The sequence below is a fragment of the Desmodus rotundus genome, chromosome 6, assembly GCF_022682495.2.
Source record: "Desmodus rotundus isolate HL8 chromosome 6, HLdesRot8A.1, whole genome shotgun sequence".
Lineage (NCBI taxonomy): Eukaryota > Metazoa > Chordata > Mammalia > Chiroptera > Phyllostomidae > Desmodus > Desmodus rotundus.
Genome location: NC_071392.1, coordinates 138,275,067 through 138,302,884, shown reverse-complemented (window position 1 = coordinate 138,302,884; position 27,818 = coordinate 138,275,067). Strand labels below are relative to the sequence as shown.

General features: G+C 38.9%; 1 protein-coding gene across 2 annotated transcripts in view; it reads right to left on the bottom strand.

Annotated features, from left to right (window-relative positions):
* Positions 1–6,222: 6,222 nt before the first annotated feature.
* The window catches only part of SPINK5 (serine peptidase inhibitor Kazal type 5), a 64,959-nt gene continuing 43,363 nt past the window's right edge, over positions 6,223–27,818 (bottom strand). The window contains exons 22-34 of one of the 2 annotated variants that reach the window (XM_024576767.3): positions 26,758–26,857; positions 25,185–25,312; positions 24,415–24,487; positions 23,141–23,268; positions 22,902–22,980; positions 20,652–20,779; positions 19,832–19,901; positions 19,059–19,148; positions 18,832–18,959; positions 17,910–17,988; positions 12,293–12,423; positions 9,563–9,653; positions 6,223–6,615 (exon numbers count right to left, since the gene is read on the bottom strand). In XM_024576767.3, the coding sequence (XP_024432535.3) occupies positions 6,607–6,615; positions 9,563–9,653; positions 12,293–12,423; positions 17,910–17,988; positions 18,832–18,959; positions 19,059–19,148; positions 19,832–19,901; positions 20,652–20,779; positions 22,902–22,980; positions 23,141–23,268; positions 24,415–24,487; positions 25,185–25,312; positions 26,758–26,857 (1,234 nt within the window). In that variant the 3' untranslated portion in view covers positions 6,223–6,606. The remainder of the gene's footprint in view (positions 6,616–9,562; positions 9,654–12,292; positions 12,424–17,909; positions 17,989–18,831; positions 18,960–19,058; positions 19,149–19,831; positions 19,902–20,651; positions 20,780–22,901; positions 22,981–23,140; positions 23,269–24,414; positions 24,488–25,184; positions 25,313–26,757; positions 26,858–27,818) is intronic. The other variant, XM_045185129.2, reaches the window with a different exon arrangement.

Below are 27,818 nucleotides of genomic sequence, written 5' to 3'. Positions count from 1 at the left end.
AGGAAAAATATGTCTTTTATATTTTGTTGTCTTCTTTTTGTAATTCATAGTTCAAGAATATGGTCTAGAAATCTACCTGCCATGTTCCTCCCTTTTTGGAAATTCCCATAGGCAGGACCAATAAATCAATCCCATCAACAAACTCTAACAAGATTGAGTTTTTCTTTCTTCCTCTTGTCACCTACTCAGTAATTATCTAAGGATTTAAAAACAGCATGGAGAATTATGTGAACTCAGCATCATCACAATACATTGCCCAAACTGAAAGTCATTTCAAAGGACCCACACCCATTTCTATTACCAGTTGCTTAACAGGCTCAAGGGTTTTGCTTCGAACAAATTGATTAGCTGTGGCTCTAGTTCAGCCAGCCTTTGATGTGGGCATGTGCTGGCATGACTCCCTAGTAATCCCCATTATGGCATTATGGTCCCACTCATGCAAGGTGTGAGTTTTGATCAATAAATGCAGTTGTACCAAATTATCTAGTCCTTCCTTGTCTCTAAATAAAATTACATTTTATTCTGCCCCCCACCCCCATTCTGCCTGGGTTTGGGAAGATTTGGTCCCATTCATTATTGGCATTTATGAGGATCTAAGATGCTTAAGCCATGCTCAGAAAATGAGAGCAGGCCCTCTCATCTGGACACTTTTGGTTGCTGCCTGCACCGTGATGGTCCACGCTGGCCACAGATGGTTTCCTTCACTGAGGTTGCTCCCTGATTCTGTCACACATGAGACAGGGCTCTTTCTGAGCCTGAATCCCCGAATCTAGGGTTTGTGAGACCCTTGTTTTAGTCACACACTCAAGGGTGTTCTGCCTTTTGAGGATACAGTCCAGCAGCAGTCCCTTTCATTTTTCTTGAAAGTTATATTCTTTCTGTGTTGTCTGCTTTCTAAGTATTCAAGTCACAAAGTGTAATTTCTTGCCTGTAATGTTTGTATGCTTTTGTCCAGTTTACCTCAAACATCCTACACTTCTTTTTCTGCTAGTTTTGTGATAGAGGGAAGGAAAGATAGAAGGGAGACTATATAATAGCTTCTAAATACTGCTTTCATTGTTGATGCTGTTATTATTTCTTGTTTGATACATTGAAATGACTATCGAAATTTCATTCTTCTTTAGAATCTTATTATGTGCACCCAGGTCAGTGCTAATCTGGAGTTAGGCAGCTCCATCAGAAGTCCTTTAGTGGGCACTTAAAACTGGACTCACCCAGCTGCCTACACCTCCTCTAAGTGCATAGGAACAGCCTCTGGGTGAGGAAGGATGTGGCATTTCCTGCTTGATTCATTAATGTTTGTCCTGTGATCAGAGGCTGGGATATAAGCAAATAACTTTTGTGGACAAACTTGTCAATAACTCATTTTTTGAGACCTTGGTGACAGTTCTGGCAACTTTCTCATTTAACATTTTAGGAGCAAAGTGGAGCCAAAGATAAGAATATAGTAAACTTGTGACTTTTCATTTTATCACTGCTCCCAGGACTCCTTTCGTTGAGTCACGCCATTGGAGTTCACCTTTCATTGCTGATCCCATTACACTACACCAAAAAACTCTGCCATATGTCCCATGGATTTGGCATGGAGGTATTCCAGAAGTGATCGTTTCTGTAGATAATGAACAATTTCCTAGGGTCGCTGAATATTAAATCCATTCCTTTCATCCCCAAACATAATCAGATAGGTAGTATTATTTGCTTGAAGAGTGTAGAACTGGGGTTCATACAGCCAGAGGGACTGGTATAAGGATCATACACTAAAAAGCCATATCCTTGAATTTGTATTTCTGATTTATGCTCATTTAGGTAAGCTAAGAAAATTACTTTCTCTCTCTTGCTTCAGGATTCTCTTATATTAAATATGTTGAATAAATCATCTCTAATTTTCTTGTATCTCTGTCAATCTAGGATTTTATCATCCTACAAAATAATCTTTTCCTGACTGATATTGTCTTTATTGCTACATACCATATTTTAGCTGATAAAATGCAGTTAATTAGTTGAAAGCACAATGTTAATTACAACAACACACTTCGCAGCATGTTTTTCTGGCCTCATGCTGTTCTTTGCATTCTTTTGTAGCTTCAGCTTTTGCTAATATTCCTCCCCACCCCCATGAATCTAGCCTTCCTGGGGGTGGGGAGGTGCATCTCATAGTTCCTATGTTCTTGTAACTAGTTTGTTTCTAACCATTGGTACCAGCAATTTTTAATTGGTACCAGGAAAGGAAGGCAAAAATCTCTAAATTCTTTGAAAAATAATGATCCTCCCTTATTTTTGTAGGCTTATGTCATAGGCCAACACTGAGAATGTCTGTCCTCAACTTTCTTTTAAAATTCTTAAGTGTCTAGGTTCATTGAACAACTTCTAATAAGCAGTTATTCCATGCCAGGCGTGGTACTAGGCCCCAGGGACGTAATCCGGAACACTAAACTACCTCTTTGCTTAAAGAAGTCATAGTCTGGTGAGAGAGATGGACTTGTAAATAAGCAAGTACAAAACAGTGATAGTTGGTAATATAGATGTAAGGACAGGATGTTATGGGACCATAACAAAGAAATAACTAATTAACATTCTGAGGGGAAAAAAAAGATAGGTTTCCAAAACTGAGCTCTACCTTGGCTGTGGTGAGAACAAATTAGAGTTTGAAGAGATGGACCTTGTGAAATAGAAGGAGAAGTGGGAGAAGGACCAGTGGTGGACAAGAAAGATATATTCGGAAGAGGAGACATGTTAGAACAAGTCCAAGATAATTATTCAAGGTCAGGAAGGCAATGCAAGAGTTGAAGCTAAAGGGGTGAACAGAAGCCTTGCATGTGAGGAGGAGTTTGGAGTTCCTCTTGAAAGCTAGAAAAGCCCTTATTATACTTAAAGGTTTAAGCATAATACCATCAAATTTGGATTTCAGATCATTACTCAGCTTAGAGTGGAGCCTGCAATGAAAGGGCCAAGACTGAAGCAGGAAGATCATTTGTAAGGCAGTTGTGGTCAGTCATGAACGGGTGATGATGGCTTGAAGCAAAAGCTTATCACATTTGGTGATTAACTCTGTAGAGGATAAAGAGAGCAGGGGAAGACAATGCCTAGATTTCTGGTTTGTCTCATTGTGTTTTACTCTAGTGCAGTGAGGCTGCTTAGTAGGAATTTTCCAAAAGTCTAACCTGGGAATGAAAAGATCTGTGTTTTGAAGAGGCCACTTGAAGACTAAACAAGAAAAAGAGCTATAAACAGACTTGATGGAAACAATGAAATCTGTTTAGGCTATTGAAAAGGGTCTAAAATTCATAAACAAAGAAAATAAAGGTAAATGTAAGATATACATGGATTTTGAAGATATTTACAAGGACTGAAAGAGCTTGGCCTGGAGGAAATCAGTACATCAGAATAAGCCAGAAGGACCTCTATGGCCAAATGAAAATTCTATCAAGGATAACAAATATTGTGATTTATTTTCCTGAGACTGATCTTCAATAGACAAAGCTTTGTCTCTGTTCTCTCTTCATGCTTGAAGAATGATTTACAGTCAAACTTTAATTTCAATACTGGAATGGAAAAGAAATCTATCCATGTGTCGAAATGGTGTCAGGGGAAAAAAATGTCTTGTTTCGCTTTTGTCTATTAGGGAAACAGCTATCACCAGTCACCAGTAAAGGTCACAGGGAGTGTTATTTGAGAACACATTCCCTTCATTTACTGTGATCTATGTTTGTAAGATATGAGATTGGCCTTGGTCAGTCAACCCAGAAGGTCAGAAAGAGTATTGAATTGTGCTTTTCTCAGTTTCAAATACACATTAAGTATTTAGAAATGTAAACATTTATTATTTCCATTATCATTGTCATAGAATGAGAAGTGTGGTTGGCATCTAACAGTATAGAAGGAAGCGAAAAGAAGACAATTGAAATACGAAGAAGGGGAAGAGACAGATTCCTACCCCTTAGTGGTTTATAGCCCATGGGTCAAACTGGGCCCACCACCTCTTTTTGTAAATATTCTTTTATTAGAACACACCCACATATATTTATTTACATACTGTGCATTAATTTTTATTAAAAATATATTTTATTGATCATGCTATTACAGTTGTCCCATTTTTTCTCCCCTTTATCCCCCTCTGCCCTGTAGCCTCCTCCCTCCTACCATCATTCCACCACCTTAGTTCATGTCCATGGGTCATACATATAAGTTCTTTGGCTTCTACATTTCCTATACTATTCTTAACCTGCTCCTGTTGATTTGGTACCTACCATTTATGCTTCTTGTTCCCTGTATCTTTTCCTTCATTCTCTGCCCCCACCCCCACTCACTGATACCCTTCATGTGATCTCTATTTCTGTGTGTCTGTTCCTGTTCTAGTTGTTTGTTGGGTCCCTGGGCCTTTCTCCATCCCCTCATCTCATCCCATCCCAGATCACCCTATCCTCTACCCACCTTATCATTAAGCTACACTCTTTCCCTAGTGTTCAGAATGATTATCAAGGATTGGTTAAGCCTTAAGTGTGGGATAACAATGTCTTTGTGCGTATTACCTAATGTTCATAATTGTAATCAAAATAATAATAATGAAAGTATAGAGGGTTTGTTGTTTATATCTCAATAACATGTTAAAATGGTTTAAGAAAGCAACTACATCTCAAAAAATAGGATGTCTTGGCCATGAAAATAGAGTTTCTGGATTTCCTATGAATAACCAGGAAGGAGAGACAATTCTACATGTTATAGAATCTCCAAACCCATACTGTACCTCCTGGAATTGCCAAACAGCAATATTGTTTCTTCAGTTTCCCCCCTGAAATTGTCATGCTTGAAAAATAATGTACATGCTTCTTTCTTTTTTTCTTAATGATAATATAGGGGGGAAAGCATAGAAACTGATTTATTTTTACAAAGTTCCAAAGGACAATGATTGCCAAATCCTACTACAATTAGCCCAGTAACAATTTATCTAAACTAAAAAGAGCAAAGGAAAAAATGCAAAATTAACTTCCTGAATCCAACTAGGCCTGCCATTCGGGGCACAGTTCCTCTACAGCTGAGAACAAGTTGAACCATGATTGACTTCCATGATGGACAGGCTTTCTCCCGCAAGAGAGTGTTCAGCACCAGCCCAGAGCCTGAATGTGCACAACATGCCTCGGTGCTATCACCGGGCTCCAGTAGTGAGATTCTGAGCATGACAGAGTTACTGGTGGTTCCATCCACCCTTCTCTAAAGTTTGTATTTCCTGACAGATTTCTCATGCATTTTATTTTTCTCAGAACCAATACCTCATTTAAAAAAAATTTATTCTATCACAGTCGATCTAATTTTTTCCTCTTTGCCCTCCTTCGCCCAGCCCACCCCTTGCTCCCCCAGCATTCCCCACCCTGTTGTTCATGTCCATAGGTTGTTCATACATGTTCCTTGACTAGCCCCTTCCACTTCTTTCCACCCTCCTCCCCTGGCCCCTCTGGTCACTGTCAGTCTGTTCCATGTTTCCATGCCTCTGGTTCTATTTTGCTCATTAGTTTATTCTGTTCATTAGTTTCCTCTTATAGGTGAGATCATATGGTATTTGTCTTTCACCGACTGGCTTATTTTTCACATCCTTTAGCTCATGGTCTAGTTGAGTAACCTCCAGCCCCATGTAGCTATTGATACTTGAAATGTGAGTGGTGTAAACTGAGGTGTGCGGGAAGTATAAAATACATACCAGGATCAAATATTTAGTAAAAAGCTGTTGATATTGATAATATTTTGAAATAAGTTTTAATATATTGGGTTAAATAAAATATATTTTTTAATTAATTTTACCCATATTTTTTTTAGCTGTGAGAAAATTTGAAATTACATATGTGACTCATACTTATATTGGACAGTGCTCCCTAGAGACTTACACACACTGGGAGTTCTTATTTCCTTAGTCTTCTCCCAGACTATGAAACCAAGGCCCTGACAGACATATTGTCAAGAGGCAACATGATTAGATGTGAGGAATTACTGGTTTGTGTCATTGGATGGGGCTCATGTAACTGAGAGGTTAGTTATACTATTCATGGAAACAGAGACGTTAGATTGAGGAGCGGGTGAGGGGACAGATAGTGAACGTGAAGTTGATTCATAGCTGGTCGCCTTTATACAGCTGTTGGCTGCCTGGGACCCCATATCTCCCTACCTCTGTTCCCAGTTATGACAACAACTTGAATCAGAAAAAAAGTGAGCAATTTCTGCCCACCAATGGGCTTAGCAAGACAAAAAGGTAGAGTTTATTCAACTTTTATAAAAACACAAATTTGTATTAGTCAGGCAGTGGCAAAGAAATCCCAGAAAGGGTGTTCTGCTGGGTTTATGTTTATTGAACAATAATGGCAGAGACAATATTGGGATCAGGAGGTCCGCAGAACACAGACTGGCGGGGATGTCTCCGTGCCCTCTGTTCACAGAATACAGGAGGAAAGAGATGGAGAAGACTGAAAGTCAGTGAGTCCATTCCCCCAACAGCTCTCTATTGTTTTCTACATTGAATAAGATGAGCTCTGAAGAATTCTCTGTATAAACAGATGGTGAAGGTAGGCAATCCAGAATTGGGATATGCATCTTCTCTCATGGCTTTCACCAATCCTCACATCATTTGTCCTAGAAGAGAAGATGCATAGGTTAGATGGTAGAAATTCAGAGACGTTGTATAAATGTGGGCTACACAATTATAGTTGCATCATAGGGAAAGAGATCCGTAGATTCCTGCACTCTGCCAAGAGCTCACAATTTAAAATCACTTTCACATTTCATTCAGTTGAGGCAACAAGCCTTTATGGAGCACCTAGTACATACTACCTATCGAGGTAGGTACAAAAATGAACTCTGCTCTTGATTACATGTGGCCCTCATACGGAGAGGTAGGTATTATGAACATCATTTCACAGAGGTAGAAACTGAGCTTTAGAGATGGTTAATGATGTGCCAAGGTGTCACTTTTGGTCAGGTCTTAAATCCAATTCCTCTACTACTAATGCTTTACACTTGCAGTTTGTCTTATATCATGAGAATATAAGCAGCTATCTTCCTTGCCTGACTTGTCCAATATTCATATACAATTTAAATCAACATTTAAAACATTAAATCAACACAATTTTTTTTAAGTGGGTGAGGGCCTCAGGAAGTTTCCTTCCATATGACTACACACTATCACCCGGAGTCCTAGCAACAGTGTCATTGCAAACTCAAATCTCCATTTCAGCTTTCACGCCGAAATCAACTTGTGAGGTTTCCTTTGGTTTGAGAATGATAAGCTATGGTCTTGTTAGAGCCTCGAAAATCTTTGTCACTGGATTGAGAAAGGTCGGTTATTCGGTCTCACAAAACAGTATTGGCAAGATAGCAACTTCCTGCCAAAGTAGCTAATCTTTCTTAAACTGAGGTCACACCTTCTCCAGAGCCCTGGGTTTTCAGAGACTCCTGACTCCTAAGGAATGGTGGCAGAACATAAGAAATCAAGTCAGAAGATCTGCACTGACCCAAGATATAATACTGACTAGCTGATAAGTTGTAGAATTTCTTCCAGGATGGTTTTCTGTAAAATGGGAAAGATAATGATCCCTGCCCTACTTACAGGACTATTGTGAGGATGCAAAAGGAAAAAGCACATGAAACTCTAAAGGGTTATATTAATCTTAGCAGTTACTGTATAATAGGAAGTCCTCCTTAGATTGTAAGCAAAAGTATGGGTTCCAGGATCCTCAATCTATTTTTCCAGGCAAGTTGTGACTTCTTAGCCTTTTATTCTTTTCTTGGGAGTCCAGACTCTCTCAGGGAATCTTCTATCCAGGAAAATGGTCAGGCAATAGGTTCCAACCTCCAGCACATGAATCCATAATAGTTATTGGAGCAATCCGGAGCCATGACCCATCCATACCACCTCGGTGATTCCCAAATCACAGCACTGAATCACACAGAGGGAACTGAAACCGTGCCTGGGACACCTTTTGTTCTCATGACGTATTCCATCAGCTAACATCATATGTAATTCCTATCCTTAATAATGCCTGTTACATAATTCTAGTGAAAAGAAAACACCCAAATATGAAAGGAAGGAATTTCAAGACAAACCTTCTGTGCTTGGCCCTGGCAAGGTTCTTCATTATTTGGATAAATACATCTTATCAGTACTATCCTATGGCAACTTCCTCCTAAAGCCTCAAACTTTCGTCAAGTTGCCTAAATGAGATTGTACCAAGGTGTGCTCTAAGATGTGGTCTAAAGGACTTGTGTAAAGGTATTTTTACCTTCCTGTTCTGTTATTTATGTGGCCAGGCATGTTTGTGAGATGAGGGGACAGTGTGTTCTGTCAGTAAAATGAGGGGCAAACCACTAAGAGTTTATATGTAATAAGATCGCAAACACAATACAGGGACTAGAGCAAAAATTTAAACGCTCTCTTTATGAATGTGTAAAGACCCAGGGTAGAGAGATGACTTTGTCAGGCCCACTTGAGAAAGAAATGAAGATCTCCTAATTTCATCCCATCTCTGCCTGTTCCACCTGCCCTCCAGCTGCCAGTGTGGAACCAGGCACAGCTGTCTTACAGCTCCTGGTTTCCCATAACAAGGTTCACTGAGTAGTTCTTTTGAAGATGGTCTTTTGAATGTTACTTAAGATCCTCAAACTTGGCAGAATAGTTTCCAATTCCATTGTTGCCAAAGCTTTTTGTGGCAGTGGAAGGGAGTAAAATAATAACGTGGAAAACAATGAATAATTATTTATTATATTCATTAAATATTATTTGCTTTAATTAAATATAAATGTATTTGTGACTATCAAATATAAATATATTAAAATAGAATTAATTAAAATTATTAAAAATAAGCACTGCACCAGGGTCCGTTTCTCTAAGCTCATACTTTGGTCTCTTAGGCATGATAATAATAATGATAATAATCATAAGTGCCATTAATTTTTAGACACTGTGCCAAGTGCTTAGAAGTCAGTATTTCTTGAATACTTTCAATAACTCAGTAAGACCTTTAGTTTAGATATTTATGTGATTTGCCGAAGGTCTTGCATATGAAGAACATCAAAAAACTGCAATTTGAACCTGTGTTTATGTGGTAACAAAAGGTATTCTTTTATTTGAATATGTCCAGGTTTTTTTTTTCCCCAAGTTACATATCGCCTCACTAAAGGAAGAGACTCCTCATCACCGGGGAGACTGTCAAACTCAGCAATCCGTGTCAAAACGTCCCTGTAGGGATTTAAATGAAAAGGCCAACTTTTCATTTTGGGAGATCATTTCATGCAATGTAAAATGCAAGGATATGAGGGCTAAACAGAAATGGTTTAGATCCAGTTCAGTTGCTATCTGACCACTCTTGGCCTCTTGTCTCATTTTTTATTGTAGAGCACAGAAAAGAACACATACTCAGTGAAATTATGTTAGGGACAGTTACTAAAAAAATCTATTAAGGATCCCAGTAGACACTTTAAAACTGCTAATTACTATATTATTCTTCCCACATATTTCAGTAATTACTTAATTATCTCCACCAACCAGTTCTAACACTGCAATCAGGGACCCCAATGTACTTACAGATGCTGGCGTGCTGAGAGGTGGTGTTTCTGGGATGCTATTCTCCTCACACCGACCCTGGCTGCGTATGCGTGTGTTAGTTTGGCGTATTCTAAAACAGAGCAGAGTAATTTTCAGAGATGGAGAAAAGGAAAAAACAAGGGTTGATGTGGGTGATATTTGGGCATTAAGGCAGAATGACATTAGGGGCAGGGCATGGGACCTGCATTCAACTCGTTTTCTAGTAGGCATCATCCACAGTTGGTCTCTCTTCTGATCTAGCTCTGGGTTTGTTTCCCAGGCTGGGATCTATTCTGTCATATTTCATTCACCTCCATACTCAGAGAATTGTTGAATGTTGGAAGTAAACTTGGAGATCATCTAGTCCACAGGTAGCAAACTCAGGGCCTACAGGCCGAATCCGGCCCTCCACCTTGTTTTATCTGGCCCGGTACCTTGTTTCTACCCAGTGGCAGTGCCAAGCTCTCGCTTACCTGTTAAGGAGTAGTTACATACATACAGTCCTAAAATTACATTCAGCCCTTTGAAGGCAAATGCAAGGCTGACGTGGCCCCTGGTGAAAATGAGTTTGACACCCCTGATCTAGTCCAAAAGCCATTATTTTACAGATGGTGAAATGGGGTCCCGGAGAGAAGCTGGACTTTGAGTTTCTATAATGTGACTTAGGGATTATGAAATATATTTCATATAAACATATATATATAAGCATAAAATATATGTAGAATATAGAATGCATATATTTCATAACAAGACACAACATGTAGTCTGAATTTTATAATTGGAAAGACTCAAAGGGTATGACTTTTAATGTCTCTTACTTCAGAAATATTGTATGTTAAACATCTGCTTGTTTGACTCCGGTGATGGAAAAGTCACTGTTTAACAAGGCAGTTCAGTTTGTCTTTGGGCATTGCTCAAGTTGAAATAGTTTCCCTACAGCTTCCTCTATATCAGCAGAAAACAGTGCTCTTTCCTTTTGCCTGGGATAGCCTGAATTTTCTGTTCATAATATATTCTCCCAGTTTCTTCTTCATTAGATAAATAATCCATATGGGGGTATGCTCTTATTAATATTTTCATCATTGAGATTTCTCACTCTAAAGTTCCTTTGAAGTAGATGTTCACTTGTTATGGGTTTATATAGAATGCTTGAAGAGCATTAGATGGCCTTTACAATAAAGAGAAGTTGAAGGATTTCTGGGCTAAAAATGAGGCATTATACAATAAGAAATTGCTGAACGGTTGTACTCCTTCCTTAAATAAGAATTTCTTAATACTTAAAACTCCATAAGATCCATGGAAGGACTTCAAGAGATGAATGTGTCCATACATATAATGCATATGAATTGTTAATGTCACATCTTTCTTTTCTTTTTTTCTGGAAAGAGGTAACTTTCTTTATATTGTCAAAGGAATCTTTGACTCTCAAATTTTTAAGGAACTCCTGGCCTTGTATACAACAGTAATACAGTGGAGAGAAAAGAAAACTATATTATCCCCAAAGCAACAAGGTTAAAATCCTCTCTGGTCTACTTCCTAGGCTTTGCGACTTTAAACAAATTCCTGCACTCTCTGAGCCTCAGATTCACCCTCTGTTCAATGAAGGCAACACCACTCCATGGCAGGGAGTGAGGATTCAGTGTGGGGTGAGTGTGAAAGTGCCTGGCCTACTGACGTGGTGTGAGAACACATAAAACTCTCATGTTCAGATTTTATTCTATGTGTGTGAACTTAGAATACAAGTAGAGTGGCCTTTTTTCCTTTATAAGTTATTTGACTTAAAAGGAAATAAATGTAAATTAAAATATTTTTCCAGGATTTAAAAGCAGGATATCAGGCCCATCCTGGCATTTGGGGCCTTGCTTACAGTGTCCTATGAAGGATGGAATGCACATGGATTGCCATGTAAGTATGAGGTGGGATGAGGTGAAAAAGTTAAGATTTAACCACCACGTTTGCATTTAAAGCTGGTCAAATGGAGGCTGGGAAGAGGTGAGGAGTGTGACTGGAGGTAACGGTAGGACAGCACTTGAGCAGAAAAGCAACTACAAAGCTACCACCAATAGCAAAAGTCTTAAATCCTTTGTATTTGATTTAAAAGAAGGATTCTTCTTAATAACCCTGGGAAGCCAGTTGGCTCAGAGAACTGTCTCCACTTCTCCAAAGAAGAAACTGAGTCTCAGAATGATGAGATAATAGGCCCACCAATGCACAGATAATAATGGACCTGAGAGCAGACACCAGGTCTGCCATTTGCTCCAGTGTGCTTTCTTATGCATGAGACCACTTCCTGCTTCAAGAAGAAGACTGAGGGAGGATGGAAAATCTGTGACTATCAGGTAGTGATAAGGTCCATTAGTGATTATTGGCTGGGCTGAATCTATACAACAATGATTCTCGACTTTCTTCTGTTAGTCAAAGGACGGATGATGTTCGGACTCCCAGGAGTGTAGTGAGCTTACAGAGATGTTCTCTAATTGCTGTAACCCCACCACTTTATCCTTTCTTTTCCACTCAGTAATGTATCTAGGCAATTTCATTAAAGGGATAACATCAAATCTCTTCTATATTATATAATGATAACGATCACAAAATTTACATTTTGAACTGCGATGATTAGTAAACTGGTTGCAGCACACCTCAAATTGCTATCAGTTCACTACTGTGGGCAAAAACTGTTGTCAAGAGCCTTTACACTGGAAGATATGATGGAGGGACTTGTATACTTACAGGTTTTCATGACAGAGCATGCATGGATTGTTGTATGTCTGGCCGTCATCACCACACACAGGCTGTAAATTCTTTGGGCAAAGGTAACCCATCTTGGGCAGTACTCGGTAATGTTGGCACATCTCAGCATTCTGAACAAGCAAAACATAAATCAGGTTGCTCGATGGCACTGCTGGGGATGAGCTAGGGAAAATCCTCCTGATTTCCTCCATCACACTTGAATAACTGATTAGTAAGGAAACTGTCATGAAGGTCAAACAAACTCACATATTTATATCCCAGATTTGGCTTCTTTATAGTAGGGAAGATAAATAGCTAAACCAAGAGACAAAGAAGAACAAAGCAATAAGAAAGAAGAAATTTTACATGATATTTGCCACAGAAAAACTGAGATATGCCCATAGGAAGAAGACTAGGATGATAATCATGCAAAAAATAATACTATTTTTCTTAAATGAAGGCATCGGTTATATGCGATCTAAAAAGGAAAGACTCAGAGGTAAATACTAGCTAACTGCATGGGCTATTGAGTCCTAGCTCTGCCACTAGAGGAATTATTGGCCTAACTTCTCTGAGCCTTAGTTTCTCATCTGAAAAGCATGAATAATAATAGCTCTTGTCTCATGTTGGTGTTTTAGGGGATTAAATCCAACAATGAATTTAAATGCATGCATAACACCATTTGGCATGTACTAAGGGCTAAGTATATGTTTTTAATATGTTTCCCAAAGTAAAACAATTTTTTTATGTAGAGGAGGAAACATAACTTGTTTTTTATAATCTTTTAGAAGTGTGATGTACTCCAGTTAAAGAGCAGAGATTATCAGACTAGAAAGAAAAAAAGACTCAACTATATATTGTTTATAAGAAGTATCTTTTAAATATATCTTTCTTCAGACAAGGGCCTGATCTCCAAAATATATAAAGAACTCACATGACTGCACTCCAGGAAGACAAACGACCCAATTTAAAAATGGGCAAAGGACTTGAACAGACACTTCTCCAAGGAAGACATACAGAGGGCCCACAGACGTATGAAAAGATGCTCAGCATCACTAGCCATCAGAGAGATGCAAATTAAAACCACAATGAGGTACCATCTCACACCGGTTAGAGTGGCCAACATAAACAAATCCACAAACAAATGTTGGAGAGGATGCGGAGAAAAGGGAACCCTAGTGCATTGTTGGTGGGAATGCAGACTGGTGAGGCCACTGTGGAAAACAGTATGGAATTTCCTCAGAAAACTAAAAATGGAACTGCCCTTTGACCCAGCAATTCCGCTGCTGGGATTATACCCTAAGAACCCTGAAATACCAATCCAAAAGAACCTATGTACCCCAATGTTCATAGCAGCACAATTTACCATAGCCAAGTACTGGAAGCAACCTAAGTGCCCATCAGCAAACGAGTGGATCCAAAAACAATGGTATATTTACACAATGGAATTCTACACAGCACAGAGAAAGAAGGAGCTTATACCCTTTGCAACAGCATGGATGGAATTGGAGAGCATTATGGTAAGTGAAATAAGCCAGGCGTTGAGGGACAAATACCATATGATCTCACCTTTAACTGGAACATAATCAACAGAAGAAAAAAGCAAACAAAATATAACCAGAGACATTGAAGTTAAGAACAATCTAACAATGGGCAGGGGGGAGTGGGGAGGGGACAGTGAGGAGAGGGGATTACAGGAACTACTATAAAGGACACATGGACAAAATCAAGGGGGAGGGTGGAGGTGGGGCAGGGAGGTGGGTTCAGCTGGGGTGGGGTGGAGGGATGGGAAGAAAAGGCATACAACTGTAATTGAATAACTAAAAACGTTTTTTTTTAAATTAAAAAAATAAAATAAATATATCCTTCTATTTCAACCAACAGGTTGAAAATAAAAGGATGGAAAATATATATATACAAACATTCATCATACAAAAGCTAGATATATATCTATATTAATACCACTTAAGTGGAATTTAGGACAAAAATTATTAGCAGAGATAAAGAAGAGAATTTCTAATGATAAAATAGTAGATTCATGAATAACAATCCCAAACATTCACATATTTAAAGTATAATTTCAAAATTATGAGGCAAAAATTGACTGCCTGAAAGTAGGCATAGGCAACCTTGTAAACATAAATGTAAATATTAACATACTTCTTTTAGTAATTGATACTACAGACAAAAAAGGACATAGAATATTTGAAAAACAAAATTACCTAGTTTGACTTAAATGAGATTTATAAACCTCTATATATAACAATTGTAAACTACATATTCTTTTTAAGTACACATTAAATTATTACCAAATAAACCTTATTCTGGGCAATTAAGCAAATGTCAATAAATTTCAAAGAATTAAAGTCATAAAATATAAATTTTATGATCACAGTGGGATAATTCTGGTAATCAATATGATAGTGATGAGGTTCCTAGGTCTTCAGAAATTAAGCAACATACTACTGAATTACTTAAGACTCAATACTGAATTACTTGCGACTCAAAGTAATCAGAATTCAGGAATGCTTTGAACTGAATAGTAATGAAAGTTTAAGCTGTCAAATTGCACTGGTTAATGAAGTGATTTGAGGGAAAGTTATAACTATAGAATTAGAAAAGAGTAAAGATTTAAACAATGATCTAAACTTTCTTCTCAGAAACTAGCAAATTAAGCTCAAAGAAAATAGAAAAAACTAACTAATCAAGAAGAGGAATTTATGAAATAGAAAACAGAAGAAAGTCAAATGTTAATTGTTTGAAAAGATTAATAAACTATTTGCAAAACATATATTACCATATTAAGTATAAAAAGGAGTATTACTATTTAAATGTAGGTATTAAAAGAATAACGTGGAAATGTTATAAATAATTACATGCCACTAAATATGACCAGAGATGAAATTAACAAGTTCTGTGACAACCACTTTCTGAAAGAGACACAGAGAAGAAATAGAACATTTCATAGTATCAACTCTGTTGGCATTCCTTTCAGAAACAAAAAACATCTTATGAAGCTTTTGTTTTCAATAAACAATTCAAACATCAATATGGAATTCTTTTTGGATTATGTGAGTTCCAAATTGATAGAGATATGAAGGAGAATTTAGAGAAGCACTCTCTACGAGTCACTGACAAAGGTAGGACCAGACCATGCATATTGTTAATATTTTTTAGGTATCTGCTGCTACAAAGTTTAAAATTACTAGGATAAAGCCTTATGAAGAAGCAACATGGACAGGATGCTTCTCTTTTTCTTACATACTACCTCAACTCTGAACAAATTCTGACTTCACCTTCAAAATACACCCAGGGTCCAGCTCCCTCTCCTGACCTCCGTCACTAGTACCTCCATATAATAACATCATCTTCTCTGTGGATTACTGCTATGGCTAAGAAGCTGTCTAGTTTTCTCTCTTGTCTGCCTGCAGAGCATTTTCATTAGAAAAGGCAGTTACTCTTTTAAAGTATAAATCAGATCACATTACTCTTCTTCAAATTTTTCATTCAGAAGAATAGCCTCCATGTTCAAAATGCAATGTAACCTGCCCTCCCCTGTGACTTTAATGACTTCCTCCCCTACAGCTCTCTCTGAGGTCACTCTATTACAAGCACAGTGGACTCTATGCTCTCCTTGGGACTTTGTTGTTCCTCCTCTTGGAACGCTCTCCCCTCTCTTACACATGTGAAATCGACCTCTTTAGGCCCCGGTGCAAGCGTCCGTTTCCCAGAGAGCTCTTTCCTATTTGGCACACTTAAAATTGTAACCCAGAATTTATGATATCATTTTTCTATTTTATTTCCCCCTTGGCAATTATATTTTATTTATTCACACTGTCTATTATCTGTGTTCTTCCAAAATAAACTCCATAAGTCTAGAGAGTTCTGTTTTAGTTATAGACAGAGGCTATTGTTCTTATACATATAAGTAATGCTTGGAAAAATAGGAGCTCAATAAATATTTGTAGGATGAATAAGTGAATGGTTAAATAGATGACAAAAATAATAAATGTGGTTCTCTTCTCCAAGAGAAACTTCAACTCAAAGCCAGATTACATTAGGAGGAAGTATGATGGGGATTCTGGTCTTCCAGCGATTTATTCCTTGATCTATGGTGCTAATATCACAGGTGTGATCATTTATGATATGTGCGCTTTTTCTATATGATGACTATGCTTCAGTAAAATGCTTTTCTAAAGAACAGATTTTATCACTTACAAAGCCAAGATATGGAAAAACCCTGAGTGTTTGTTAAGGGGTGAAGAAGCAAGGAAGATGTGGTGCCTGCGTGTGTAGAATGAAATATTATTTGCTTATGAGAAAGAGGGAAATCCTGCCATTAGGAAACCTTGGAAGAACATTGAAGGCATTAGGCTAAGTGAGATCAGTGGGACAAAGAAAGACAAATACTGAACGTTATCACTTATGTGGGAAATCTTAAAAAGCCAAACTCACACAGACAGTTACCAAAGGCTGAGACAGGAGAAAAGGGGACCAAGGTGCCGGTCCAAGACTACAAACTTCCCGTTATAAGAAGTTCTGGGGATCTTATGTACAGAGGGTGATTATAGCTAATAATACTGCATTATATACTTGAAACTTGCCAAGTGAGCAGATTTAAATGTTTTACCCCCCAAAAAGAAATGGTAACTTTGTGAGGCAATGAAGGTGTTAGCTAATGCTAGGGTGGTAATCATTTTGCAAAATACAAGTGTATCAAATTAACACATTGCCCATCTTAAACTCACACAATGTTTTATGTCATATCTCAGTAAAGCTGGGAAAAAAGAACAGATTTTGTGCGTAGCTCTTCCCTTGTTTCAGGATCACCAGTGTAGCGCCTAATTTCGTAGACATATTTAATTGGTATATATTTCACCAGTGCAACTCATCTATTATTGTACATGAATTGGGCAAATAATTAGGTAAAATTCATATTCGATAGCTTTCTTTTTCTTTTCTGACTAGGTGGAAAAATCTGCCTTTTAGGGCCCAGTGTGAGACTCCACTTTGTACATATAATTCACGCTCTCATATCCCCATTCCTCCCTTCTGCTCCTGACCTTGGCAAAACTCGAAAAAAGCAACCCGATTAGGCTAATTGACATTAAGGTATACACTCCTGATGTCCATTAAACTATATTTTAAATAAAAAGTGTTCACTGCCGTGAATCTCACCAGTGTGAACATGCTGAGCAAGGCACTCCAGACTCCTGGGGAAGGGGTTTGGTTTGGGGTGGGGAGTGAGAGGCAGCTGGGTGAGGAACCTTTCCTGGTGTGCTGAAATCACAGAACCAAGTCTCCTAACAACTTACCTGACCGCATGTGAGATAAGTCCCATTCATTACACATCCACTTTTTAAAATGTCAAAAATGTACTAAAGTGGTTAGGAGTGGGTCTACTAACCTCAAAGAGCACAGAATAAGGCACTGGTGAGTAATCCCAGAACTCTCGCCAAACATGAACTACGCTTAATCTAAAGGACTTGCGGCTGTACTGAATCAGCCTTGCCCAGGCTTTTCTATGGAAATGCAATATATAGAGGCAACAGCCCCCCACCCTCCACAATAAGCACATTAAGTTAATAAGCAGCTTTTCAGAAAAAGCCCGTCTTACCAGACTGTCTTCCTTGTCAGAAGATCGAGGTTGGGGTGTTTTTTCTTGGAGTCTTGCCCTTTCCAAAGCTTCTTTTTGACTAAAGAAGAAAGTAGAAAGTAATTTAAAGTTATAGCCACAAAGAACAGCTCCTGGAACTTCCAGTGGGAAGTTAAACTATTCTGATAAAATATAATGGAACCACAGGACACTCTGTGTTCGAAACACAGAACGCCCAGAGTGACCAGGGTGACACTTTAAGGAAAGTACAGAGCTGGGCTCAGGTTTAGAGCTCTCATATCTTGATAGGTATGTGCTCGTAGATAAGTTGCTTAAATCCCTTGAGCTTTGATTTTTCTAGAATATCCAATAGGGTGGTATTGGTAATTCCTCAGAGAACATTCTATGAAGAGCTAAATCAATGCTGCTGCTGCTGCTGCTGATGATGATGATGATGGTGATTGCAATTATTGTCTCATCATTATCCATCAAGTCCACTGGTCCCCAAACATGGTTGTTCATCAGAATAACCTAGAAACCATTTCTTAAAAACAAATTCCTTAACCCTGGAGATTGACTTCATATATTTTGGGGTACAAAAATCCATATTAAAAAAAAAAATAAAAGCCTTCTCTGTTGAGTCTGATCTAGTTGTGGAACAAAAATCTGAAATAATTTCTTATAACTGTAATCCTGATAGTTGAAGTTCAATTCTTTTTGAGTGACAGCTAGTAAATATCATGGTTAGACCTTACACCTGGATTCCTGTCTGCAAATCCAAGCACTCTTTCTCCTATATCAGGCATTGCTGAGTTAAAGGCCTTGACTCTAAAAACTTATTTTAAGGACCCCATGGTTCACAGGCATACATTTATTTAAACAGCCGCTTCTAAAAATGCAGTTCCCCCACAAACGGAAGGGGTGACAGGGCCCCCTTACTCACAAGATAGTTCTGCACATGTAACACTTGTTTTTATATAACTTTCCATCAGCACCACGCACGGGGTCATTCTCTCGAGTGCATATGAGCTTGTCATTCCTCAGGTGCTTCCGAAAGTTACCACATTCATCCTAGAAAATGAGAAAGGAGAAGTGAACGTGGCTGTTTCCCTTCTTGGCTTGGTGGTTTTCTCAAACTTGGTTCTCTCTTGGCTCTGGGCTCAGACTCACTTCACTTATCTGGGCAACAGAGACAAAGGAATGCCCAGACTGCCCAATTTTTCCTTTCTCCGTTCCTTTTGGGACCTCTTTGCACTGGTCCTGGAAATGCAGAGAAAGGTAAAACAACACTTGATAGACCGTCTTGTCTCCCTCGCCCTTTCCTTCCCTCCTTCCTATCCCCCGTTTTCCTCAACCAAATGATGCTCTTACAGGGACCTAACTCCACAAATGGGATGGGTTATCACTGTGAAAGGATAGACATGAATGACATGTCTTCTTTGCAGTCTTGAAAAGCAAACAGAAAAGGGAGCATCATGCATGTGCACTACTGATTTGATGATGCTGAGAAAATCATCTAAAGAAAGCAGAAAAAGGGGATCAACAGAGAAGCTAGTGGGGAGGCTTTGAGACTAGTGTGTATTGCCCGGATGGTCAAAGTCAATGTCAACAAGCCACCTGCACCCTCACTCCACATTTAGTGCCAGACAGGAGCATGCAGGAGAGGTGGTAGCAGATTTTATCCTCTCTTTCTCAACCCACATTTTCCCCAAGAGGAGACACGAAAGCAATGATTGATACACTGAGAAATCTCTACAAAATTCAGAAGAACATTAAACCTCAAAGCCAGAAAAACATCTTTTTATACCCAAAGTGACAACATGGGCAAAATCAATTTTGTTTCAGACAAAAGATTAGCATGATCATTATCCCCAAACTGGAGAAAATTCAAGATCTGAGGCTAAAAAGTAAAATAGCTTTCTTCATATCTTTTAAGAAATAACCTTTGTATCACTTGAAGGCTTGTCATGTGATTTCTCTTCATTCCTTTTTCTCTCACTAGCTTCTCGCTCACTGTAGAATGAAAAAAGATAGGGTTGTTTTTCCAGTTATTATTGAAATTTTTTTTAACAAGTGCTTTTCCAGTTCTAAACATTAACAAATCTAACTCTTCATTCTCATATTTAAAAATATCTGAAGTACTTTCTTTACCAATGAGTGCTGTTTGTTGGAATTTTCACATTTGTGGTGATGCTATCAGCCTTCCTAAACTCAGTTACTAAACTGCCAGAAAAAGAAGATCCTCTAGCAGAGTCCAATTATGGGTTTCACATAGAGAGTTGCTTCATTTCTCATTTTTATACAAGTGCAACAAAAGTCTCCAGTGTTGATTGCTCATTATATAGTTTTAGTGCTTTAAAGTTTATAAACATCTTTACATATTATCTCCTCAAATCCCTATACAAACTATGGTGAAATTGTCGTTCCCTTTACATACACGAAGAGCCGAGTCTCTGGACAGTGAACTGGCCTGTCCCATATTACTTAGCTGATAAGCTTCCTCTTTGAAAGTCCATCATTTGGGTGCAATCCAATAGCTATCCCCCTATCTGACATGCTCCAGGTATGATTATGCTGCTCCACATCAAAATGAAAATTTCTTGTGAGAGTGCTTTAAAAACTTATGGTCCTCTTGTCAAGCAAGGAGCTATTATTGTATTTGTAATGTGTGATGCCAAGTGCCTGGCTTTCTAAACTAAGAGGAACCGTTTTGAGGCCCACGGGCCCAGCAGAGCCGGCAGGTTGGTAAGCCCCATCACGTACAAGATGCTCTGACACATGGCGCACTTGTTGACGTGCATCTTGCCATCCGGGCCTTGCACTGGGCTGTTTTCCATGGTGCAGGGGAGCTTCCCGTCTCTCACCATGGTCCGGAATTCATGACACCGGTCCTGCCGACAGGAGCAAAGTGGGGTGTTAATACAAGAGTCTGATCTGAAGAACCAAAAATGGGATTGGTTGGGAAGACCTAAACTCAAAACGTTTGAGGGTGGGGGGAAATCTAGAGCAAATTAAATTGGAGAGATGGCATGTATTTCCAAGGTACGTAATTCACTATCTTCTAGAATTCTTCCCACAGCATCCTTCTTGATTAACTGTCTTGTCCCCAAGGAGTGTAACTACCTCCTAGGACAGCCCATACCATTTTTATACAGTTTTCTGGTGGGCTGAGCCCCAAACCTGTCTCTCTACAATGAAATTCATACTCCCTGCAGGAAAAGCCCTGCAGCAAGCTAACAGATGCTATGTGGGCAAAACATACTGAGATGTAAACTTTTAGCTTTGTCCCTCAACAATAACTTTTAAAAATTTAAATCAAATCTGTACCATATGCCGGCACTTGGTTGTGTGCTCTAACAGATTCCTTCAGTTGTCATAAAAACCCTGCAGGATACACATTCATTATCATCATTTTACAGACAAGGAAAAATAAAGGCTTGCAGAGACTAAGTAACTAAAGTTAATGTTGGATTTGTGAGCAGAAACCCACTCACAACCAGGCTATTCTTCTTTTCTTCACTGCTTTTACCTGGCAGAGAATAAAAACTCCTATACCTTTGTGAGAAGATGGAGCATCTTTTTGGTTCACTGAAAAATAAGAACCTTAAAAAGAAGCCAGTAGAACTGAGTCCACAGGATCTGGCCTATATTGAAAGCTTGGGACATCTACAGAAGTTTATCTTGAACATCCACTAACCCAAAGAGCCAAACAGAGGTGTGGGAAGATTACCTTAAAAATAGTAATTTAGATTATAGTTATCCTTTTTTTCTTTACATTGTGATGGCCCCAAACAACTCTAGAGTTACTTTTTTTGAGCATTTAAAAAATTCTCTGGAATTCAGTGTCTAATTAACACATTAAAAGTCTCATAGCTATCATATTTAGAAGTTACTAGAATGAGTTCCTTCTCCGGGTTCCCAACATACCAATGCATATATGTTTATAATAGCACCCATCTTCCTGTATTGCAGCCTTTGCTTTATGGGTGAAATCCTGGGATCTTCTGTTTATTATCTGTCTATAGTTAATGTCTCTGAGTTTTCCTGAACTGTGAAATTAAAACACCACCACCCACTGCATAGATTTGGGTGAGGTTTAAATATGGTGATGCAAATGCTTTGTAAAGCTTATTTCATTTTGCATGCGTAGATAAGACTACAACTCCTTTTTTTTTTTGCCACATACACATAGTATTTGGACTTTTATTTGTTTTTTGTTTTTTTTGTATCTGGACATTTTTTATGTATACGTATATAGAAAGCGTGTTTTGTTTGCCATTCATTCTTAGAGTAGATAGTAAATAATGAAAAAACTGAGCAAGATTACGAATAGAATAAATGGCCAGCAGATGTCATTTGAAGCTATACAATAAAAAGTTTTCACAATACCATTCATCTACCAAAATGCCTAACGGATAACCCCAACCTGTTTTTTAAATGATAATTACTATTAATGTTTCATTTTGTTTAGTCTGTATAGACTTAGCGAAAAGTTGAATCATCAATGGGAAAACCTGCCTGGGGAAATTTTGGTATTTTACTTTTCTAATTGGAGTTCACAGATGGAGTAGAAGAGATTGCGCTGTGGCATAGTCTGTGCGTTGGTGTAGGAAAGCACGGACCACCTGTGTTAAAGCCCAAAGCTGAACACAAGATGGCGCTGTAATGCCAAGTCCAGAATGTATCATCTTGAGCCCATCAGAGGTAATGTTTGTAATTTTGGTATCTACTTGCTTGGTTATTTTCTTTCTGCTTTTGTTTTAAAACTTCAGAAAAGAAATTCACTTGATAACAATAATTTGACAGTTGTCACTGGTCCTACAAATATGTGGTAACTGCATTGGAGTTGCTCCCAGGGCGTTGGTTAGCATGCTCTTTATTTGCAAGATCTGGCCATGTCTTTCTGGTTTACCATCATTATATCCCAATGACTGCAACAGAGCAGGCATCTCATCAATATTTGTTGGATACATTAATCATACAATCATCTTGATTTAACTGTTAACATATTACCTGGTTTTCTTTGTTCCTGTCTCCTGTGTTTTGCTGGCCATCCTCCTCTTTCTTTTTTTTCTCAGCTGCTTCCCTTTCCCTGGAAGAAAAAAAAAAATGGAAAGAAACATTTCCACCAAAGTAAACAAACACCTCATGAATTACTAGGTCTTAAAAACATGTCATTTGTGCAAACTGATAAGAAATGATCTTTATACTTCAAGACCCACAATCAAGACCCATTTTTGAACAATACTCACAGTTGGTCTTTACACATAGTACACGTATTGCCATGTGTCTTGCCATCTGGATCACGGACAGGGTTGTTTTCCCGGGTACAGATGAGTTTTCCGTCTTTCATTTGGCTTCTAAACTCACCACACATGTCCTGAAAAGAAGGAAAGATTACATTAGAAATGGCAGTTTTCACACAGTATTTGACTGGGCTTGAAAAATCTGAAGATTTTGGCAGCTCTCTCTTTGGTGTTTGCCTGAGCCTCTCCCTATTCCCTTCCCTGAGGCGTGTTTTCCTTGCCTCTCTCTTTCTCCTGAGTTCCAAAGGCTTCTCTCTCTCTCTCTCTTTCTCTCTCTCTCTCTCTCTTTTGTGTGTGTGCCTCTGTAACTTGTTTCCTGAGCCCACACAGCTCAGCTGGCTCCCTTCTTCCGTAGCTCACTTCTTCTACCTCTGTAACTTTCTAAATAAGCTTTCACTCATATTTGAAAAAAAATAAAAGAAAGAAAATCTGAAATTTTGACTCAAGACAGGCAGCCACTTAACCTTGCTGTGGGGGCAGTATATTGAAGACTTCCACAGCCAGAACCTGTAGATATGTTGGCTTACACAGCAAGAAGGCATTAAGATAAAAAATGGGATTAAGGTTGCTAATCAGCTGGCTGATCTTAAAATGGAGAGATTATTCTGTATTATCAGGGTGGACCCAATGCCATCACAAGGGCTCTCCTAAGAGGGGAGGCGGGAGAGTCAGTGTCAGAGGTATGTGGCCTGAAAAAGGTTCAGATGGTCATTGCTGAGTTTAGAGGGCCACAAGCCAAGGAGTGCAGGCAGCCTCTAGAAGTTGGAAAGGGCAAAGAGACAGCCTCCACAGAGGAACGCAGCCCAGCTCACACCTTGTTTTTAACACAAGGGGACCCAGTCAGGACTTCTGAACTGCAGCTATCCATGACAATAAATGTGTGTTGTTTTAAGCTGCTCTTGATAGTAATTTGTTACAGCACTGAACCTCCTTTTACCCACCCATAATTTTTAAAAAATCATATTAGACAGGGTGTTGAAAGAATTAACTAAAATACTATTTATAAAAGCGCTTTGTAAAGGGTAAGACTGAAAGGTTTCCACTTGGTGTTACATTTCCACCTCGAACAAGTTACCAGTGATATTCACATGCATCATGATTCCTGGTCTAAGGGCAAGATCTTGGCTGGCAACACTGACACCCACTTTCCATATTTTTGATGGCCACAGGCTGACTTACAGAAAGACCATTCTTTCTGAAACCTGATTATAATGCCTCACCGTCCCTGATGCTGATTCAGTCCCATTTGCTCTGTAGCCAGAATATTTATTTGTTCCACCTGCTTCTCTTTCCCTAGAAGAGAAAAAAGTTAAGTCATCTTGTTAACATGTACTCAGGTTTCAAAGGGCCCTTAGAGTTCACCATGTCCTAAACCTTGACAGGGCATCTCTCTGCATATCCCCATGATGGACAGTTGGCTCAGTCATTAAGAAGCTCCCTTATCCCAGGTAGATATTCTAAATAGATCAAGTCAAGTGCTTTCAAAGTGCCCTTAATTTGTGTCCAAATGCATCTCCCTCTAACTTCCATTCTTCAGTCTTATTTCACATTCACAGGACAACACAGAGTAAGCCTGCTGAATCCATCACATCTTCCCGATAGTAACCCTTCAGATATTTCAAGCAAGTTTCATGTCTCGAAGTCCAGCTTCCCCAGTTATTTCGCCTTTTCATGATAAGTTGTAGTTTTTAATTTCCCACTAACTCACCATTCCACTTCCTTTATTTGTAGGTCAACAATATTATAACATTATTTCTTAAAGTATGGAGCCCAAGATAGAAAAACGACAAGTGATTGGAAAGTACTTTAGGACCATGTGTTTTTTAACCTCTTTGCATTCCTTAGGGGAAGCAAGAGAAAGAGATAATATTTGGGAATTAACAAAAAGAATAATTTTTGTGGAAGGAGCCCTCAGTGAATGAGAAATAGCCATTCATTCAGGAGGACTATGCTGCTATCTCTTAGACAAGTCTGTGAGAGAAGTACTTACAGTATCTCTTTACACATGGAACACTTATTGTTGTACATTTTGCCACTAGCATCACGGACAGGATCACTCTCCCGCGTGCAGCTGAGTTTCCCATTTTTCATATTATCCCGGAACTCAGCACATTGGTCCTGAAAAGGGAGAAGAGGGCGGGCCTTCTGGTTTACTTGGTCTGTTGCATTGTTATGAAATTTGCTAATAATTTGAGTAAGAAAAGTTCTCATCTACCTTCTCTTTAAAGGAATATACCATCCAGGATTGCTATCTACAGGGAAAAGGGGGGCTGGAATCACCCATATTCTAAGAGGTCAGTTGTCCTGCCTAATAATGCTGCTTTTAAGGTTCCATACAGGGAAAGGATAAAGCTGTCTGGAATTTAATAGCATAGATCAAGGGTCAGCCAACTACACAGCCTAAAGGACTAATCTGTCCTGTTGCCTGTTCTTATGTAAAGTTTCACATATAAAATTTGAAACATCCTCATTCATTCATTCATTTAGATATTATATATGGCTGCTTTCCCACAACAATGGCACAGTTAAATAGTTACAACAGACCACATGACCCACAATACCTAAAATATTTGCTATTTGGACTTTTAAAAAAAATTGCTGACCTCTGTTTACATAGAAAGGAAAAAGAAAGTCTGGGAGAAGGTTATACAAAATGCAAAGAAAGAGAGACTTGAGAAAATTATGGAGAAAACTTAGAAAAGGGTTCTTTAACACATCTATCACTTGAGAATGAGAACTGAGCCTCCTAAAGGAGAAAAGACAGAAAAACAGAAAGGCCAGAATTTATCAAAGGCAAAAACTGGGCCTGAGACATATCTGGAAGCAAAGGGATGGCCTTGATAGCCCAAGACCATAAGAACAGCAATAAGGTGGCTGTAATCTTATGAAATTGTGTTCGCACAGTGGAGGAGTGAGCTTGCATTCAACACTGTCATGCTGACAAAGATATCTCTGGAAATGTGCTAAACACTTGCCCCAATTATTTTACATTATCCTTGTAAGAGTACCGCTAAATCAGGGACACTAGAGCTCAGTGAGATGAACTGACTTGTTTAATGCTTTGCAAGTCCTCAGTGAAAGGGGGCGGGGTCATACCCCAAATTATCTGACTCCAAAACCTATGCTCTTTCACCCTATTATGCTGCCTTGAGTCAACAGAAAATATACCTCAACAAAGTGACTCCATTTGGAGAAAGAGGAAATGATCAAAGAAAATGAAGAGCATGTGATGCTGATGTGGAACAGCTCCACATTTACACCACTTACCCTCCTGTCCCCGGTTAGTGATGTGACAGCCAGGCTATAGAAAGAGGAGCCAGGAGACTGGGATATGGTCATCGTGTTAATTATTCCAGGTTTAAAGAAGTCTAAATGAGCCCTAGAGAGACCAACATTGCTAAGGGACTACCCTACAGGTATAAGGAGGCAACCCCCCCATTCTTCCAAGGACACTTTTCAACTCAGCACTCCACATGTTCACCTTGTACCATCATAGGCTATGCAGGGCTCCGACTGTCAATGAGGTGAGCCTGCTCTGGTGATGAAATTAGAGGTTCTCTCACCTGAGCTTTCCCTCCTCCACCACCACCATTGGGACCGTGCTCTTTGGCATTTCTCTGACTTTCCTGTTCTTTACTCTTCCTCTCTTCATCTTCTTTCTGGCTGGAAATTAGAAAGAGGCAGGGAGGGAATAATAGATTATGGAGAGCAGAGTACATGTCTCTAAGTTCTCATCACTTGGCCAAGTTAGATTGGTATAGAATTCACCAGCACTTACTGAACATCTACTATGTTGCAGGCCCCCTTTAAAAATTAGAAAGATGAAATATGTGGAGTCCTTTTGCCTGGAAGAGTCCACGTTGCAGGAGAAGGGAACCAATATTTACAAGTCACAAGCAAGAGCAGGTAAACAATTAACTAGCATTTCATGAAGCCTCACTGTGAATCTCCAAGTATTTCTCTCAAACACCTCATATTTATGAGGTTCAAAAATAACTACCTTCTTTACCAAAAGTGTTCTGCCTCCTAGATTCTCTACCTCTCACGAAGAACAAACCACTAGAGTCACCTCTGACTGCTCCCTCTCCTTCAGCTCAGATAGCCGTTGCCATGTAATGCTGACTTCACCTTCATGATGTCTCCCACGTTGATCCACTCACCTTCCACCCTATTCCCCTTGCTGTAGTTACTTTTTCCTGGGTCACTGCAAATCCCTACCATCACCCATTCTTCATCTTTGTCCTTCATCATAGCATTCTTCATCTTTGTCCCTCCCTTCTCTTATTCTCATTTTTACTACCCACATATGGATCTTCCTAAAAGAACCAAATTTATGCCACTTCCTCCCCTACCTAAAAGTTTTAGCAGCTCTCCACTCTATGAAGGATTGACTTCAAAACCCTTGATCTGGCATTCAAAGCTGGTGAAGTGGCTAAGTTCTCACTGAATTAAATAACTTGCACCTTTCTGCACAGATGACAGTTTTCTTAATTTTAGATTTTTACCTATGCTGTTCCTCTCTCCTCTCATTCTTTCCAGTACTATCCACAATAAGGTCCAGTTCTTTTCCTCTGTAAAACTATTAACTTTCCCTTCCCTGAAGGAGCATAACACATTGTCTACA